Source organism: Strigops habroptila, chromosome 10 (genome assembly GCF_004027225.2).
Source record: "Strigops habroptila isolate Jane chromosome 10, bStrHab1.2.pri, whole genome shotgun sequence".
Lineage (NCBI taxonomy): Eukaryota > Metazoa > Chordata > Aves > Psittaciformes > Psittacidae > Strigops > Strigops habroptila.
The window spans coordinates 7,763,352-7,779,153 of NC_046359.1; the positions used below are offsets into that span (position 1 = coordinate 7,763,352).

The 15,802-nt window shown below is 42.6% G+C and overlaps 1 protein-coding gene across 2 annotated transcripts in view; it reads left to right on the plus strand.

The window, feature by feature from the left end:
• The window catches only part of FNDC1 (fibronectin type III domain containing 1), a 64,972-nt gene that overhangs the window by 21,294 nt on the left and 27,876 nt on the right, over window positions 1-15,802 (plus strand). The window contains exons 2-9 of one of the 2 annotated variants that reach the window (XM_030499634.1): window positions 1,646-1,855; window positions 3,487-3,585; window positions 4,123-4,237; window positions 4,778-4,965; window positions 5,599-5,706; window positions 9,044-9,232; window positions 10,042-12,402; window positions 14,155-14,270. In XM_030499634.1, coding sequence (XP_030355494.1) covers window positions 1,646-1,855; window positions 3,487-3,585; window positions 4,123-4,237; window positions 4,778-4,965; window positions 5,599-5,706; window positions 9,044-9,232; window positions 10,042-12,402; window positions 14,155-14,270 — 3,386 coding nt within the window. The remainder of the gene's footprint in view (window positions 1-1,645; window positions 1,856-3,486; window positions 3,586-4,122; window positions 4,238-4,777; window positions 4,966-5,598; window positions 5,707-9,043; window positions 9,233-10,041; window positions 12,403-14,154; window positions 14,271-15,802) is intronic. The other variant, XM_030499635.1, reaches the window with a different exon arrangement.

Here is a 15,802-nt window from a genome sequence, read left to right on the forward strand (position 1 = left end):
TTTTGCTGGGGTGGTGAGGAGCAGCCAGAAGAGAGAAGCTGTTGAAGTCCATGTATTTAAACTGATGATCTGTCTTCCTGTAGGCAAAATAAAAAGGCAAGGTTTACCATGCTGAGCTGCAGCCCAGTGTTTCAGTAGAAAAGTGGAATTCCTGGGGAGTGTATGATTCTCTGCATATATTATACACCTCATCAGCACTGAAACCTTGCATTTCTCACAGGGATTTCAAGAGGAACTCTGCAAACAGCTTTGAGAGTCACTATGATCCCTTCCAGAGGGTAATTTAATTGAAGAATGTTTGTTGGGAGGAAGAAGATGCAACCTTGTCAGCAGATCAGGACCAGTAAGGAGTTTGGTTATAGAAGGTGTCACTGAGCAGAAATATTGGAAAAGGACGTGCTTTTGGTGTATATAGGAAAATGCAGACATCAATACATACTTAAAGCAACATGTTTAAGTGCTGTCATGAATACATACGAGCTCCTGAACTGGTGCTGGAAAGAGGTTCTCAGCTATTGCTCGGGCAGGGGATACTTCGGTGCGTTGTCTTTCACTGTCTGTCCAGGTCTCTGGCAGCTGTTGCTGTTCCAATCTCTTGTTCTTTTGACATAGGTGTCATTGCAGTGACACGCTTAGCCAGCAAGTGAGAGGGTTTGAAACTGCGCTGGCAGCTCACACGATCTTGTGCTTGATGGCATGGCATTGCTACAGAAAACTGAGAGACACCTGCTTTGATGTGAAATCTAAAAGATGAGGCAAAAACTCACTACAGGTGTGGAAGATCTCAGTCCTGGCTGGTGCTGCAAGCACCTTCCTTTCTGCTGTCTGTTCTGCTTGCAGCGTGCACAGTAGGATGGTGCAGGTCATATGCAGTGGAGAATAACACAAAAACTGAAGATGCCATTCAGAGCAACCAAACTGGTTGCTCAAGTAATCCTTGCATCAGTATCACTTTATAAAAGAACACTGCTAACTTGCCAGCAAATATAAAAGTCAACGACTCACATAAGGTACCTGTTAGAGTGCTGGATGCTCAGGGGATCGTATAGTGGGAGTTTGGGAAGTCAAGAGTTGAAGCATGTGCAGAACAGACCTTTTAAATACGAGGCTGTCAGAGAGCAGAGCCATTAGTGATGGGTTTAGGAAAAGAGAACTTGCTTTTAATGTGGATTCCTTTCTAAAAGAAAGTTTAAAAGGTTCTGTGCTTCGTTATATGCTGAACTTTAGCACTTGACAAAAAAATAATCTACTGGTGTGCCTGAACTAGGGTAAAGGGATTAAAAAAAAAAAGAAGAAGAAAAAAAGAAAAAAGGGAAAAGATTAAACAGGAAAGCTACAAGACATCCCCAGTTTCTGGCAGGAGTCCTTGTATTATGGTATGTTTTCACTTTCAGTGTCTTGCACCAGTCTGACTGAAGAGCCTGAGAAAAGATGCTGTTGAGTATTGTACATCCCACTTGGAAAACTTGTTGTTATTGCAGCTGGGTTTTATAGCGAAACTAAAAATCTATAAAATTATGCCCTTTGTTCTGATGTTATTTAATAGATGTGCTTGCAACAGACATATGTGAGCTGCCATACATGTCATGTTCTCCATAATAACAGTGACGGATTTTGTTTGTGTGTGTTTGTTTATTTTTTGAAGAGAAGGACATGCCGAACAGACCTCTGAGAATGCGTGCCCAGTCTCCAGATGGCAGGTTACCTTTTCGGTGGAAGCCACCTTATGGAGCAGGCTTGAGGGGTCCACGCAGCAGATCCCAAGGTAACCTCCGTGGATATGGAGAGAGCAGCCGAAGGATGAGCTATGCTCCACTGCTGCAAGAGCGACAAAACCAGGAAGCACGAAAACTGGGTGAGTCAGATTTCCCTGACAGCATATCTAGCTGAGCTAGCACACTTCTGTTAGCCCCTCTGGCTGCGAGGTGATCACAGAACACATATTGTTGTAGCCATCAGATGACTTCTTTCTATAAATGAAAATGCTCACTATAATTGCATTCTTTAACATGTTCTTAACAGAAAATGCGATGAGCAGTGTAGAAAGCGTTGCAGAACTTGGTGCTTTGTTAAAGAACAAGTTACTCCTATTAACAGCAGAGGGAGGGGCTGATGAAAAGAGCCATTTTGTCCTTGCATGTGGTGCGACCACTCTGAAATCCCTTGTTTCTTGTCTTCTGCTTATGCTTTGTGTCCCTATGTTATTTCAGTCCAGTGGAGAAAAAAATGATGCTTTAATTAAATGTATCCACACTTACCATTAAAACTGTTTCATTGGTTCCGTACTAGAGTGTTACACCTGTGTGTCCATGTTTTCTCCAGTTTCTTCATGAGGTCCTGGTCAGGAAGGGCTTCTGAGGCAGTCAAGTTGGCCTCTTCTGTTCTTCCTGCCCTGCTGTGCTGTGATGGTCATGCCCTAGATCACCTGCCCTTGATTTAAAGAATTTCCCATCTAACAGTATCAATGGGGTTTGCAACAGTCCTGCTTCCCCAGAGGCTGAGCATTTCCCTTTGTGCTCTTTGTGTCACTTGTGTTGTGGCTGACCTGTCTCTGTCGTGCTGCCTAAGCACCTTTTGCCCCAGTAGGCACTAGGTCTGAGATCACGAGTCTTGCTTCGCTCCTGTGCTGTTTGGGTGTGTTTGCTTCATTCTTTCAACATCTCTCCTCTAGGCTGGCAGCCTGTCCCACAGCTAATCTGGTCTTGGGTTACAAAGTAAGTGATGGATCCAAAATCACATGTGGCTGCCAGAATTCCTGGCTTTGCAGTGTGAATGTCTATTTCCCCTTCTGCTTTGTGGGTTTTGTATTAAATGCATGTCTTTATCTCCATTTATCCAAAGAGAGAGAACTCGTCAGTCACCTTTATCTGTTATTCTCCCTTTTCACTTCTCATCCCTTCTCTAGTATTCACTTTTACATCTTTCTGTGTACCACTTGCGGAGGTGAGACTCCAGCGTCTGTGCCACGGTGACAGGGTTGAGACACATACATGTGGAGATGCTCTCCTGTTTCATGCCCAGCATGTACCGCTGCTCTGCAGGCTGAGACTCTGCCCAGGCAGTACAGAAGTCGATGGAAACCTTGTCATGGGCTTAGTGGGAGTTCAGTAATGAACTTGATGAGAAATAGTGTGTAACATGGTTTGGAGCATCTGCTTCTTGTTTTCATTATGTTTATGCTGTCTGTTTTTAAAGAGGGAGAACAAATGATGTTTAAATAATCAAATTATCAGGAGAAGAACTCAATCCTAGAGTGCAGGACTTTTGTACTGGTCTTTACATGTTAATAATTTGCTTTCCTGCTTCTAAAATACCATCTTTACTGTTCTTACTGCATGCATATTGAACCCTCTGACATAAATACTGTGGCGCTAAATAAATGAACTTTCAAGTAAGCTTCTCCTGTTGTATCTCAGAAAAGAATAAAACAGAGTTCTGCCTGAACAGACTTACAGGAATTACTCTGTTTTCTCCCTGCATGTACAGCCTCTGAGTCAGTTCACGTGGTTTCGCTGCCATCAAGGAGCTCCCAAGGACGGAGCCAACCTGTCTATAGGTCATCTTTAACTAAAAGAAAAGTCACAGGTATGATTCTTTTACATCTGCTGTCAATTCATGGAGATATTTGAACACAATGAGATAGCTTTGTGACTTTTAGACTACAAGTCTATTGGTGCTGGAGCTGCTAAGTTCTTCTCTGTGCATGAAAAAGCTTGATGGATGTCTCCGATTCCTTCTCCAATTCAAGCAGGATTAATAAAGTGCTACAATTCTGCAACATAGTTGGTTAGGGGTTCTGTTGTTGGGGTTTTGTTCGGTTGTTTGTTTTACCTCTCTGATTAAAAACCTGATTGGAGGAAGTGAAATTTGCTTCCCTGCTGCCTGCCTGTTGAAGGACTGTAGAATATATTAGCACTTTGGTCTTGTAAGCAAACAACTAACAGAAAAAATGATGACAGCATGGGGTACCATCAGTAACCAATGTACTTGGTTTTCCACTGCAGCTGTATTTGTTATTCATCTGTGCTGTGTGCATATTATCATGTCAGTTGAAGACAGTTACTGTTTTTTATGAGAACTCCAAAGTTCTTATTGATATGCTGTTTTGTTTTGCTATTTCAGAGGAGGAAGAAGTGGAGGTGGCACAAGATGTAACTGTTCGAGTTATGTCCTCTCAGTCTGTGCTCGTTGCTTGGACAGACCCACTGTATGAAAAACAGAAGGTTGCAGCAAACAGGTAGTTAGTCCTGTGTTTTCTTTTCTGAATGCATACTGAAGGTGAACTGCTGAAGGTGAACACGCTACTGATTGCTTTTACATTTATTTAATTACAGTTAGTTATGAGAATAATTTACCTCAGGGTATAGGAATTTGCATATCTGTACTTATGACAATGGCTGGTAGGGGATGCTTCAGAGAAGCTGTTAGAAACCTGATGAGAGTGGATATGGGGTGATGTACCCTCCCTGCCTCCCGGAGGATGCCTGGCTTGGTTCGGAAAGCCCTGCAGCTTCCCCTCTCTTTGAGTAAGAGGCTGGAAAGAGCAGTTTGTCCCTTGGAGTGAAAGCAATCAGACTCCAGTAGAGGAAGGCACGAAAATGTTTGCTTAAAAGATGCTGGCTCTTGGTGGTGGTGGTGCTTTTTTGTTTGCAGTTTGGTAGTTCCCCAGTAAGCCCCAGCAGGCTAGCTGAGGGGAAAGCAGCCCCATCCCTCTCTGGCTCTGCTAACACTAGGTTTCAATGTGTGAATTTTTATTTTCATGTGTTTCTGATGCCAGGCAATACAATGTTCGCTATCGGGAAAAGGGGGAATCAGCAAGGTGGGATTACAAGCAGGTGTCCAACCGGCGGGCGCTGGTGGAGAATCTGGTGCCAGACACCATGTATGAGTTTGCAGTCCAAATCTTAGAGGGAGAAAAGGAAGGCAAATGGAGCGTGTCTGTTTACCAGCGGACCCCAGAGGCAGGTATGTATTCAGAATGTCCTTGTGGTAACACAAGTCTTAGGGTTTGAGCAGTGAAATAGGGTTGACTAGAGGGAAAGCCCTAATAAGTGGTTGCCTGGGGTAGCAGAGGGTTGAGAACACAGGAAAAGCCTTGATGCTGCTGCTTGCATCCCTGCAGCAGTGCCCTGGAGAGCACACTGGCACACAACAACAGAGGGAGATGGTGTGGGTATTTCTGGTGGAAGGGTCAGCACCTTGGACCCCTGCAGCTGTGTGCCCCTTCCTTTGGGAGGAACAGCTTGGCTGCTGTCCCTCTCTGTGGGCAGCAGATTTAAATCCTACCTCCACCACGGAGAAGCTGTGGGGCCCCTTTGGTACAGGGAAGTGGTCCATAACAACCTACTTACCACATCATTCCAGATAAGCTACAGTAGCAGTCTTGTGGCAACAGCCTGTAGCTAAATGTATGGAATAAAATTTCACCACAGGAGCCTGGTAGAAAGATGTAATAGAGGCATGCATGGACCTGGGCCATGTGTGCTTTTCACATTTATCTTTGAAATGGCTGTATAGGAATTTCTGCTATGAGAAAAGGTGTGTGCTGTGTAAGTCAGCTTTTCTTACTTGCCTCTTCTGCATGCGGCTGTTTCTCAGCTCCTTCCAGTGCACCTGAAAATTTAGATGTTTGGCCGCTAAAGGGGAAACCAACATCTGTAGCAGCATCCTGGGATGCTCTCCCAGAGAGTGAAGGAAAAGTCAAAGGTAAGTCATCGCTGTCATTTTTTAACCCCCTCAAGGAGCTGCTCTTCTCAAAGCCAGACTGCCGCTCCACAGCAAGATGGAACCACTGACTGTGCCAGGAGTTTTCACTTGTCAATGGCTTATACTCAAACAAGATTTCCTTGTTTCCAGCCCAACACCTCCACACCACTGTTGGGAAGCCATCATCACCATGTGCCTGGGGTGTCACAGGGCTTCCTGGGGTGTCACGTGTGCACGCTTACCTCTTCTTCCATTAATAACCAGGTCAAAATGGAGCTCAAGAAGGAAGTTTCCCAGAGGATTTGTAACAGTTAGGTGAAGAAGGAAAAGCTGGGTAGTTGCTAAGAAAGTGAGTGGGTTTATGTTGTGTTTTATTTCTAGTTTATCGCAGAAGGAAAACCTCAGCTTAAGAAGCAAGTGCAAGTAGTGATTTCAACAGATACCACGCATAAGCCTTGTGTACTATAGCATTGTTATACATGGTCATAAAGCTACTTTGTTGGTGGTTGTTTACTTGCATAGAATTTAAAAAAAAAAAAAAAAAAAAAAGAAAAAGTCCCAAAACAAATTCTGGGTGGTTTTTTCCTTTTCCTCCCTGAAAATGACCAGGCTGATATTTCAGCTGCTCCCATTCTCCAGTGGTTGACAGATTGTGTTCTCAAGTTACACAAGTTTCTGGAGGTGCCTTATCAGCACTGTAGCATCCCAGGATTTAAAAAATCTTTGGCCTGGAGGGAAGTGCACCGTGTCTGCATACTAGACCTACTTTATGCGTTCTTCAGGGCAGTGGTGAAATTCCTTCCTCTTTGAAGTCAGTAGGAGTTTTGCCAATTGCTTCAGAGGAGCTGCAATTCTGTCCAAGAATTATTATTTTTTAAAGTAGGGTTATGCAAGGACATTATCTGAAATTTCAGATCTGCTCCTAATTTTGAACAGTCTGTAGCCCTTTGTCCATTTTTTGTCTGCTGATCTTCAGATGATTCATCCAAGGCAATCATTTTAAAGATACCTGATATTCAAGGACTAAACACATTTACATGTCTAATATATCATTGTTTTTCTTGAGTATGAAGTATTACAGGAGAGGTCTTGTTTTTAAACTAAATAAATGACAAAAGTTATATTTATACTGGCTAAATGAAATCACTGAATTAGCACTTCATAGTGTGCTAACTCAGTGATTTCATTGTTTTGATGGCACACAGTAATGAGGAATTTTTGTCTTTTGGTCATTTTGTTTTTTCAACCCTGTCCTTTTATATATTTGTATCACATATTAATGGGATAAAATACCCTCCAGTACCCATTTGAGAGTTACCCGAAGTTACACCAGTGCCTTGGCAATTAAAGCAACTCCTGTATATCTTAAAACAAAGCAATACAATCAAAAGCCTTCTAATACCTTGATTTTTTTTCCAACTAAGCATTAAATGCATTTGCATATAAAATGTTGATGACTTTTTTTTCCTGGATTTTGATAACCTGTTCATGACTTATTTCTTAACACAATGAATATGGGCTTATTTTCAGGAAAAAAAAAAAAAGTTCCCTGGTTTTAAAGGTTTTTTTATGTTCTAGAGTTTTCCCATCATGGCACTGTGACTCCTCAAATGTTACTGTGTTTCTTTGCGTAGAAAGAGAAAACTGGTGGCCCTTGGAATTTATTTCCAAACCCCTGTTTTTGTTCTATACCTGTGCCTCTTGCAGATGATTGAAAAGAAAAGGAAGCCTGCACATGGCTGAGATCTTACCTGCACTCCTTGGGAGTGTAATCGGAAGACTCCTCTTCATGCCTGCAGTTATTTCTATAGGGGTGAAATATCTCTCAATACAGAAAGCTAATACAGAGCACAGGTACCACAAAACTGAAATGTGAGAGCAGGCTGAATTTCTTAAGTGGCACCAAGAGCTTTCTTTGCTGTCTCTGCAGTGGTGTTTGGCCCTGGCTATGGTGAAGCACAATGTGTCGGATTTAGATTTTGTTGGACAGGCGTGCTATTGCTACCATTTGGCGATATGCAGTGCTGTTATTTCCTGGTAGAAGTATCTTTTCCGAATAAGAACCTCAACCAACCAGGCATGAATTTTACCTGCTGACCTGTGGATTACAGATAAAACCCCTCTAAGCAACGACTCAGCTGGAAATACTTATATTTGACTGCAGTAATCTTGTTTCCAAATTTAAAGTAAATTTTTGGTGTTTTCATGGGGATGCTCCTCAGGCTCTAGCGCTGCTGAAGAATGAGTACCTGGCCTTTGGAGCTGGTAGAGTTTCACCACAATGGACTGGCAGAGCTGTTTTTGCATGACTAGGGTTTTGAAGTACAGTGCAATTATAGCTGTGTCAAGGCTGTGTTGTAAATGTAGAATAAGAAAGTAATTAATAGTAATGAATAATGTCACCTGATTTTAATACTGATGTCTTGAACGATAATTATGTAAATACACCATGTTTTCCTTCTTCCAAATAATTTCTGTGGGACAGAAATTTTTTAAACATTCTTATTTGCTGTGTACATAGCTACAGTCAGCAACACAATTTCTGTGTTGTCCGCCATTGTGAGCAAGTCATGTTTTGGAATAATATTCTCTGGATCATGTGTTGTTGATTGCAGATAATTTGGTAGCTAGTCAGTAAGTACAAAATTCCTCCTGGAAAGTCTAAAATCTGCTCGTGGTTCTTCAGGGTATTCTGATCACAGCAATCCACACTACCTAACATTTGCAGTCTTTCAGGCTAGATTTCCACAAGCAGTAGGACAGTGCACATTTTCCTGGCAATGTTCATACATGTCTTCTGCCTCCAGTGCATTTTCTCTTTGTAAGTTCCTTCTGTTGTTTCTGATTTAGGGCAGTTATTTTTTTTTTCAAATGACTCTTTTTTTCCTTATATTAGTTGATGTCCAGAAACAAAAAGGTCTCCTGATGCAGCTCACCAAACCACACAGCAGTTGGTGCTGTAACTTCCTCATGTGCCCCTACCTTCTCTGGAAGAGTGTACAGCTGCCATCTGGTTCCTCTTGGTGACACTTCACTCTGATGAGCATTGTTTCTTATGTATTTTTACAAAGGTATAGCTAACGTATTCTTTCTCAGTCATTAGGTCATTGATGCGGTTTGGTTTTGTCTGTTAAGATGAACAAATGTTTAACTTACCTACATATATATGTATCTCTCTCTCTCATGTCTTTGTACTCCAGCTGTTGACTCAACGTGCATTGCTAGTGTATTAATTTTAGTAATGCACGTTCTAATTCATCCTACCCATACAGTCTGTCCGCTGGAAACAGGACTGTTTTCAGTTTCCTCCTTCCAACCGTCTGCCAAATCATTTCAGAATACATTCTTTCATACGCCCCGGCTCTCAAGCCATTTGGAGCCAAGTCCATCACCTACTCTGGAGCTACAACATCAGCCATAATAGATGGTCTGCAGGCCGGGGAACGCTATATATTCAAAATCCGTGCAACAAACAGGAGGGGACCAGGTCCTCAGTCTAAAGCTTTCAGTGTCGCCATCCCAGCAGGTGAGCACCAAACTATGCACCAGCTGCATAGTCCACCCATTCTTGCCTTGGTCCCAGTCATGTTAATTCTTGCTGGCTTAGCTTCTTCTGCACTCCATCAAACCCACGTGATTCTACTTCCTTAATACTGTTTCTGGTAGCTCTTTTCATCACTATATTGTCCAAATAGGTGCTTGTAGATAAACAATTGTCACTCTGCAGCATGTAAAAGGGCATTTTATGCACATTTTAACATCTTAAATAAATGCATGCCATACTCTATTTCCTGCATGAAAACTCCACGTGCTCTTTTTATCCAAAGGTCAAAGAATGCAGTGCTTTGGGTCTTTGTACTATTCCTGACAACTCCCAGTCTTGAAAGTCACTTAGAGTGGCTTACTTAGATACCACTCCTTGTCTTTGCTTCTTGCCAAAAAGATGCTGTTGTGGGGACAGAAGATTTGCTGAGTTAACAAAAAATGTGGTCCACCGCCTCAGATGGGATAATGCAGCACCATGCCTAAGCTTTGCTGAACATTGCTCAACATGACTAAGCTTTGCTGAAGATTTAGTTCCACTGCTGTTTGCAGTCCCTGCTTTTAGATACTTGATATTAATTGCGCAAAGTTTTACGCAAGCTGCAATAATTCCACATAGATACCTTCTTACAAACCAAAACCTTCTCAGCCAGACTTCGCAGACTGGTTAATGCAGAAATAACTATTGTCTCATATTCCCTTAAGTTGTTCATGCTACCTGGTTTCTCTCTTGGTCAGTTTTTTGTGCTGCTTCTATTGTTGTGAATAAACACTGTTTTTTTTTTTCCCCAGCTGCTCATGAAGATTCAGTTGCTAAGCAACAAACAAATATTCCAGACAATTCAGAGCCTAAAAAAACCAGGAATGCTGGCTCATCTCCTTCTCAAACTTCTTCTGTTTCTTCAAAAGTCCAGCCATCACTTTCCTCTAAGCAATCGTCTGTTCGTTCACCTAATGTTAGTGATAAGAAGAGTCTTCTTTCTGAATATAAGAATAAAATCTTGACTCGAGAGGTCCTCAGTAAATCTCAGTTACCTTCTAGAAAGACAGAAGAGCTGGAACCTGATCTCCAATCCACTGAGGTGACAGATGATCACAATTCCTCCCAAGAAGCTCCAACACCACCACCAAAAGCCCAGGATCAGAGGAGGAATGTTAGACCCTTGTCCCCTAGTCGGCCAGTCCACCCTGTCCTTGCCTCGGGGAGGACCTCTGTTCAAACCCACACATCAGAGGTGTCACTGCAGGCAAGTACAGAGAAACATGAGCCACCAGCACCGTTACCATCATCAGCACAATCTTCCACCTCATCTGTTCCTAAATACGCAGATAATGAAACAAAGCAACTGAGGCAAAGCAACACCAATGTGCCTTCTAAAACCTCTTCCCATCCTCTGCCTGCCAAAAATAATGATCTTGCAGGTAATGTGGAAGGAAAGCCAGACCCCATGCTGGTAAAAGTGTCTCCTAAAACTTCAGAGCCTAGTCGCGTGACTTTGCCATCAAATCGTCAGTCTGCTGTCTCTCATGAAGTTGTCCCAAGCCATCCCAGCAGGTCTGGCTCTCTAGGTCATTCACTTCAGCCCTCTTCCAAATCAGCAGATTCCCATGTTCTTGATAGCCACAATGAATTTGACAGTGAAGAAGCAGAGGACAGAGCAGTGCAGCCCAGTTCTAGATCACAGCAAACAAGGCTTCCCTCAGGCTCCAGTTCTCGCACATGGAAGGATTCTAAATTAGCTGCAGTGGCAGTCCCACTGAAGTCTGCTGTTTCTGGTCAAAATTCACCTCGGTCTCGCTCCTCTACCAGTGCCAGATCCAATGGAAAGGATGTTGATAAGAATTACAGGGAGGACTCACAAGGTGCAAGCTCCTTATCTCCTTCTCTACCCTCTTCCAGGAAGTCTTCTTCAACAATCTATTCCAAGAGAAGAAATCCTCAGGTCGATTCTGATTCTCACCTCAGAGAGACACATGGTGAGAAATCACCCCTCTCTGACTCAGAAGAACAACAAAGTCGAGCAGCTGCTCCAGAAAAGCATTCTCTTTTGCAATCTTCTCTTTCCAGACATAAGCCTGAAGAGCAGGACAGTCGAGAAGTAAAAGAAATGCCTGCTCGATCAAAACCAAGTGTATCTTTGCCTAAAAAGGCGTTCTCCTCTCATCTTCCAGTGGAAAAGACCTCCCACTCAGAGCCTCCACAGAGGGCACAAACCAGTCGTTCCTTACTGCATTCAAGGGGCCGACGCCTCCCGTCTCATGCCTCATCCCAGAGTAATGAAGAATTGCAGGAAGATGATGATGAGGATGTAGCAGAAGTCAGTGACAGAGCAAGCAGCCCCTCTGTGTTTCTTAAAGAGGTGTCCTCTTCTAGACGATTACCTGCATCTTTCTCTCAGGGAAGCTCAAGTTCGTCTCTATCAAAGCAACAGCAGCCAGGTTCTCAGGTACCTTCCTACAAATCAAAACTTACTCAGCCAGACACCAGTTCTGCCAGTGATACAGCAAAAGACAACCAGTATAATCCAAGATTGTCATCCACTTCTTCGAGACAAGCTCATCCTTCATTACCTACTCGCTCAAAGGTTGCTACAAGAACAGTGTCCCAAACAGAGAAAAAGTATGGCTTATTGCCCTCAAAAATCTCCAAAGCTGAACTTCCTCGAAAAGTTCCTTCCTCCTCTTCATCTAAATCTCGTCAGTCAGTTTCTAATGAAGAGGATGATTATTACAGTGAATATGATCAGAAAGAAGTGGAAGAGAAACCCACATCTTTGGCAGCAAAATTGTCTCCTATTTCTAGAAGTAACAAAAACACATATGATGACACTGTTAGCAATAAGAGGAAATCTATAGACACTCTTCTACCTCACAAAGTAAGCTCTGAAGAGGAAGAGAAGGAAAAAACTCCAACATTAAAAATGTCTTCTGAATCACCAGGAAGCTCTGCCATCGCATCGCGGATTGCTCAGTCCTCTAACAAGCATACCCCATCTAAACCAAGCTTTGTCTGGCCACGTTCTTCTGCATCTACTACTGCACACGCTGTTTCTCCCACAGTTTCTTCCACTTTGTCCCCTCGCCAGCGACTACTGAACTCCAGGTTATGGAATCCTTCCCAACGGCAATTTGTTAGACCTCCTTATAGACAAGGTATCTTGTCTTTGTTGTAGTGGTATCACTGAATGGTGTTTTTCCTAAGATCAGCAGTTAGATGAAAAGTCCTCCATCAGAATGCAGGTTCAATTATTTAGTGTAATGTATTACTTTTTACTTTGATGGCTGTCAGGGAGCCCAGTTCTTGAGGACATTGCATAATTGGTGTAATGTAGTGCCCCCAGACTTTTGATCCTGTGTTCTTATCTGCACAGGATCCCATGATCCACAGAAGACATGACAGAGTTAGGTACTAAATTGGAAAAAGGCCTCTGTTCCTTATTGAGCAGTGACTTTAGTGAATGCTCACTGAAAGCACATTTGTACTCAGAATATGATAACCTCTGAGATATATTGCTCTTCATCGTATGGATTACTAAAAGGCTTTTGTAGGTTACGTTAGTGCTACCTTGCCCACACCTAGGCAGTAAGGTGTTTCCTCGTGATGTCCTGTTATTCTGTTTTCCATAATTAAATTTTAAGCCACTCTAATCTTTTTTCTAAGTGACAGCTTAGGGTTGCACGTTCCTGTTGAGGCCTCCTCATGTGACAGTCAGGCCCTTAATGTCTGTGGTTTGCCCCAGATGTTAGAGATTTGCTTTCTGTCAGAATATCTGCTGGCCTGGGTACTGGAATAGAGGGTCCATTACATGTCAAGTGTTCCCCATGTCACCTATGGAGATAGTCTCAGTCACTTTACTAGAGAGAAATATTTTCTCTTCCTTCAGTGCATGGACATCCAACTTAGTGTTGAGTGACCTGTAGTAAATACCTTCTATGCTATATGTAGATAACAGTGGTTTGTTCAACGTAGCCTCATTGTTATAGAGTGAGAATCATGCAGCTGGACTATTGTATTTGCTATGCTTTAGTCAGACTCAGTGTTGTGTAGAGGTCCACCAGCTTGCAGATCTTTAAGATGGGAGTGAACCTTAAATAATACCATGGAGGATGAGATGCATGGTATGAAAGAACAACAGATTTCTCTATGAAGGTTGGATTCCAGCTTACTGCTAGCCATGCAATTGGGGAGTTAATAGCTGAGGAGTGTTCAGTTATTTTTTTTCTGCCAGTTAATATATGTATATGTTTTAATCTATGTTTTTCTGGAGGCAAGTCTCTGAGCTAGGATGTGAAAATTGCTGCCTTTTCTGAGCTGTGGGGCCTGCAGCTCAGTGCCACTGCTTCTCCACTTCTGAGCTGAGTGTGCCTCTGTGTAGCAGTGGTTTTTTCAGCTAGAGAAGGACAGTCCTCCCTTTTACAGCTTAAAAACAGAGGAGGTAATTTCCATCCCTTCTTCTTTCATTTCATCACTATAGCTTTGTGTAAGGATAGGGTTGAACAAGTATTTGTATTTAGTAATGGTTTCTTCCCTGACCCCACTTCTCAAATGTTTACGAAGATCAGATTTTTATGGTGGTAATGCCATTTCTAGATACCATCTAGAAATGGCACTACTCTAAAAAACCAAGAGGGAATAAAGAGACCAAATAAACGTCGTTAGAAAAAAAAGAGTGTTGAATCTCTTCAGAAGAAACCATTTCAGATGCTTGTGTCAGCTGCTGGAATCTGACAGAGTCACAACAGTTGCTCCAGGCAGAAAGGAAATGCCTGTTTTGACGAGTGTGGTGATGGCTCTTTCTGCTCTAATTTGTGTCCAGATAAGTCAGAAAATGCATTTCTTTGCACGTTAGAATGTGATTTGTGGGTTGCACAGATTCCTTCAGAATAGTGTGTTTTCTGTTTCAGGTTACAATGGCAGACCTAATCTTACAACAAAAAATGGAAATGGAAAAATAATGCCTGGTAATAATGGAAAACCAAGTGGACAGAGAGTAATCAATGGCCCTCAAGGAACAAAGTGGGTAGGGTGACCTTCTCTCCAAATTCAAGATGCTTTGGCCTTTTATTGTACTTCCATTTTTACTAAGAGAAGAGAGAACAGTGAGTGCCCTCAGTAAATGAAGCTGTAAAGTGAGGTTATTCTTAGTGATCTAGTTTCTACTGCTCAACTGAAATCTAAGGACAAATTCTACATTTCTCTATCTGAATATTTTACATGTGTCATTCAAAGCCTGGTGGCTTGAATTTTCAACTCTAGCATTACTCCCATAAATTTAATGTAACATTTTTCCCTCAAAGTCAGTGAGACTTATACTCTCCAGTGACTCTGAGATTGTCTGCCATGCAGTGTGAGTGGGGACTGCCTGGGAGAGCTGCCGGGAAAGACGTGTTCAGCAGTGCTTTTCCCAGACTCAAACTCCAGGGAGAAGCTTGTGAGCAAGAGTATCAAAATACAAAGTTACTCCATAAGTGTCACAATGCTTTAAAATGCACATATGTACGTATCTTTCAGCATTTTGCCATTCGTACAGGCATGTTTCCAGTGGTATTTTCAGAATGCACCTAGGAAACCCCCATTCCTGTACTAGGAATGCATGTAGGAAAGCCCTACATGCCGAGAGCTTGTCTTTTAAAATCCTTTCCAGTGACTTTATAACCAACAAACTGGGGAGGGAACTGGTGTCAGTAGAGCTGCTCACACATAGTGTGACACATAACAACAGTTATTTCACGGCCACTTCAATCTTACTGTTTGCATTAGAGGAACATAAAAAGGTGCATCAGATATGTCACATTCCAGGGAGGCATTTTGAAAAGCATGCCCAAAGCCTTTTCAGTAGGCTCCAGAAAGCGGGCTAGAAAGGTCCTTGGGAGCCCATGGGGCTTCTCTCTCTGCCCTGCAAGAGGAAGGCATTGCTGCAAGCAGGACAAACACCTTGTAAAGCAAGAGGATCTGTGTCAACATCTGGGGCCTGGACAGCTTCAGAAGCTGATCTCTTAATATACTGTCCCTCCTGCTACAGTCGTTTCCCCAGCATCAAATGTAAGTCTGTCTTGCCAGCCTGGAACTGCTGCTTACATTCTCTTCCCAGTTTCCTTCCAGCACTTAACACCTTTTTCCTTTGTGTGTTCTGTGGCTCAGAGTCTGCTGCCTCAGGTTAAACCAGCATACGGTTCAGCTATTTTGTGTTGAAATAGAAATGAGCTCTGGGTTTTAACTGCAGTTACCTCTTGAATTCAGTTCAAACTCTTGGACAAATTTGCTTTATGAGACAGAAGCTTTTCCTCAGTCTCCTACCCCGATTAAAATCTTAGCTACTTTGTTTTCAGTGCCATTTCAATCTAAATTAACTAGTTTAATTTTTCTTTTTCTTTTAAAAACGGATTCTTTTAAATGCCATCTTCAAAAGCGCTCAAGGTCATACTCAAATCAGTGTTATAGGAATCCACCTTGGGAGTTGCGCAGCCCAAGAAAATCAAGGGAGTTGCTCCTTTGCATGTGAGAGCTACAGTAGGCAATATGATTATGGACATGCAACTCTGGAGCCCAGTT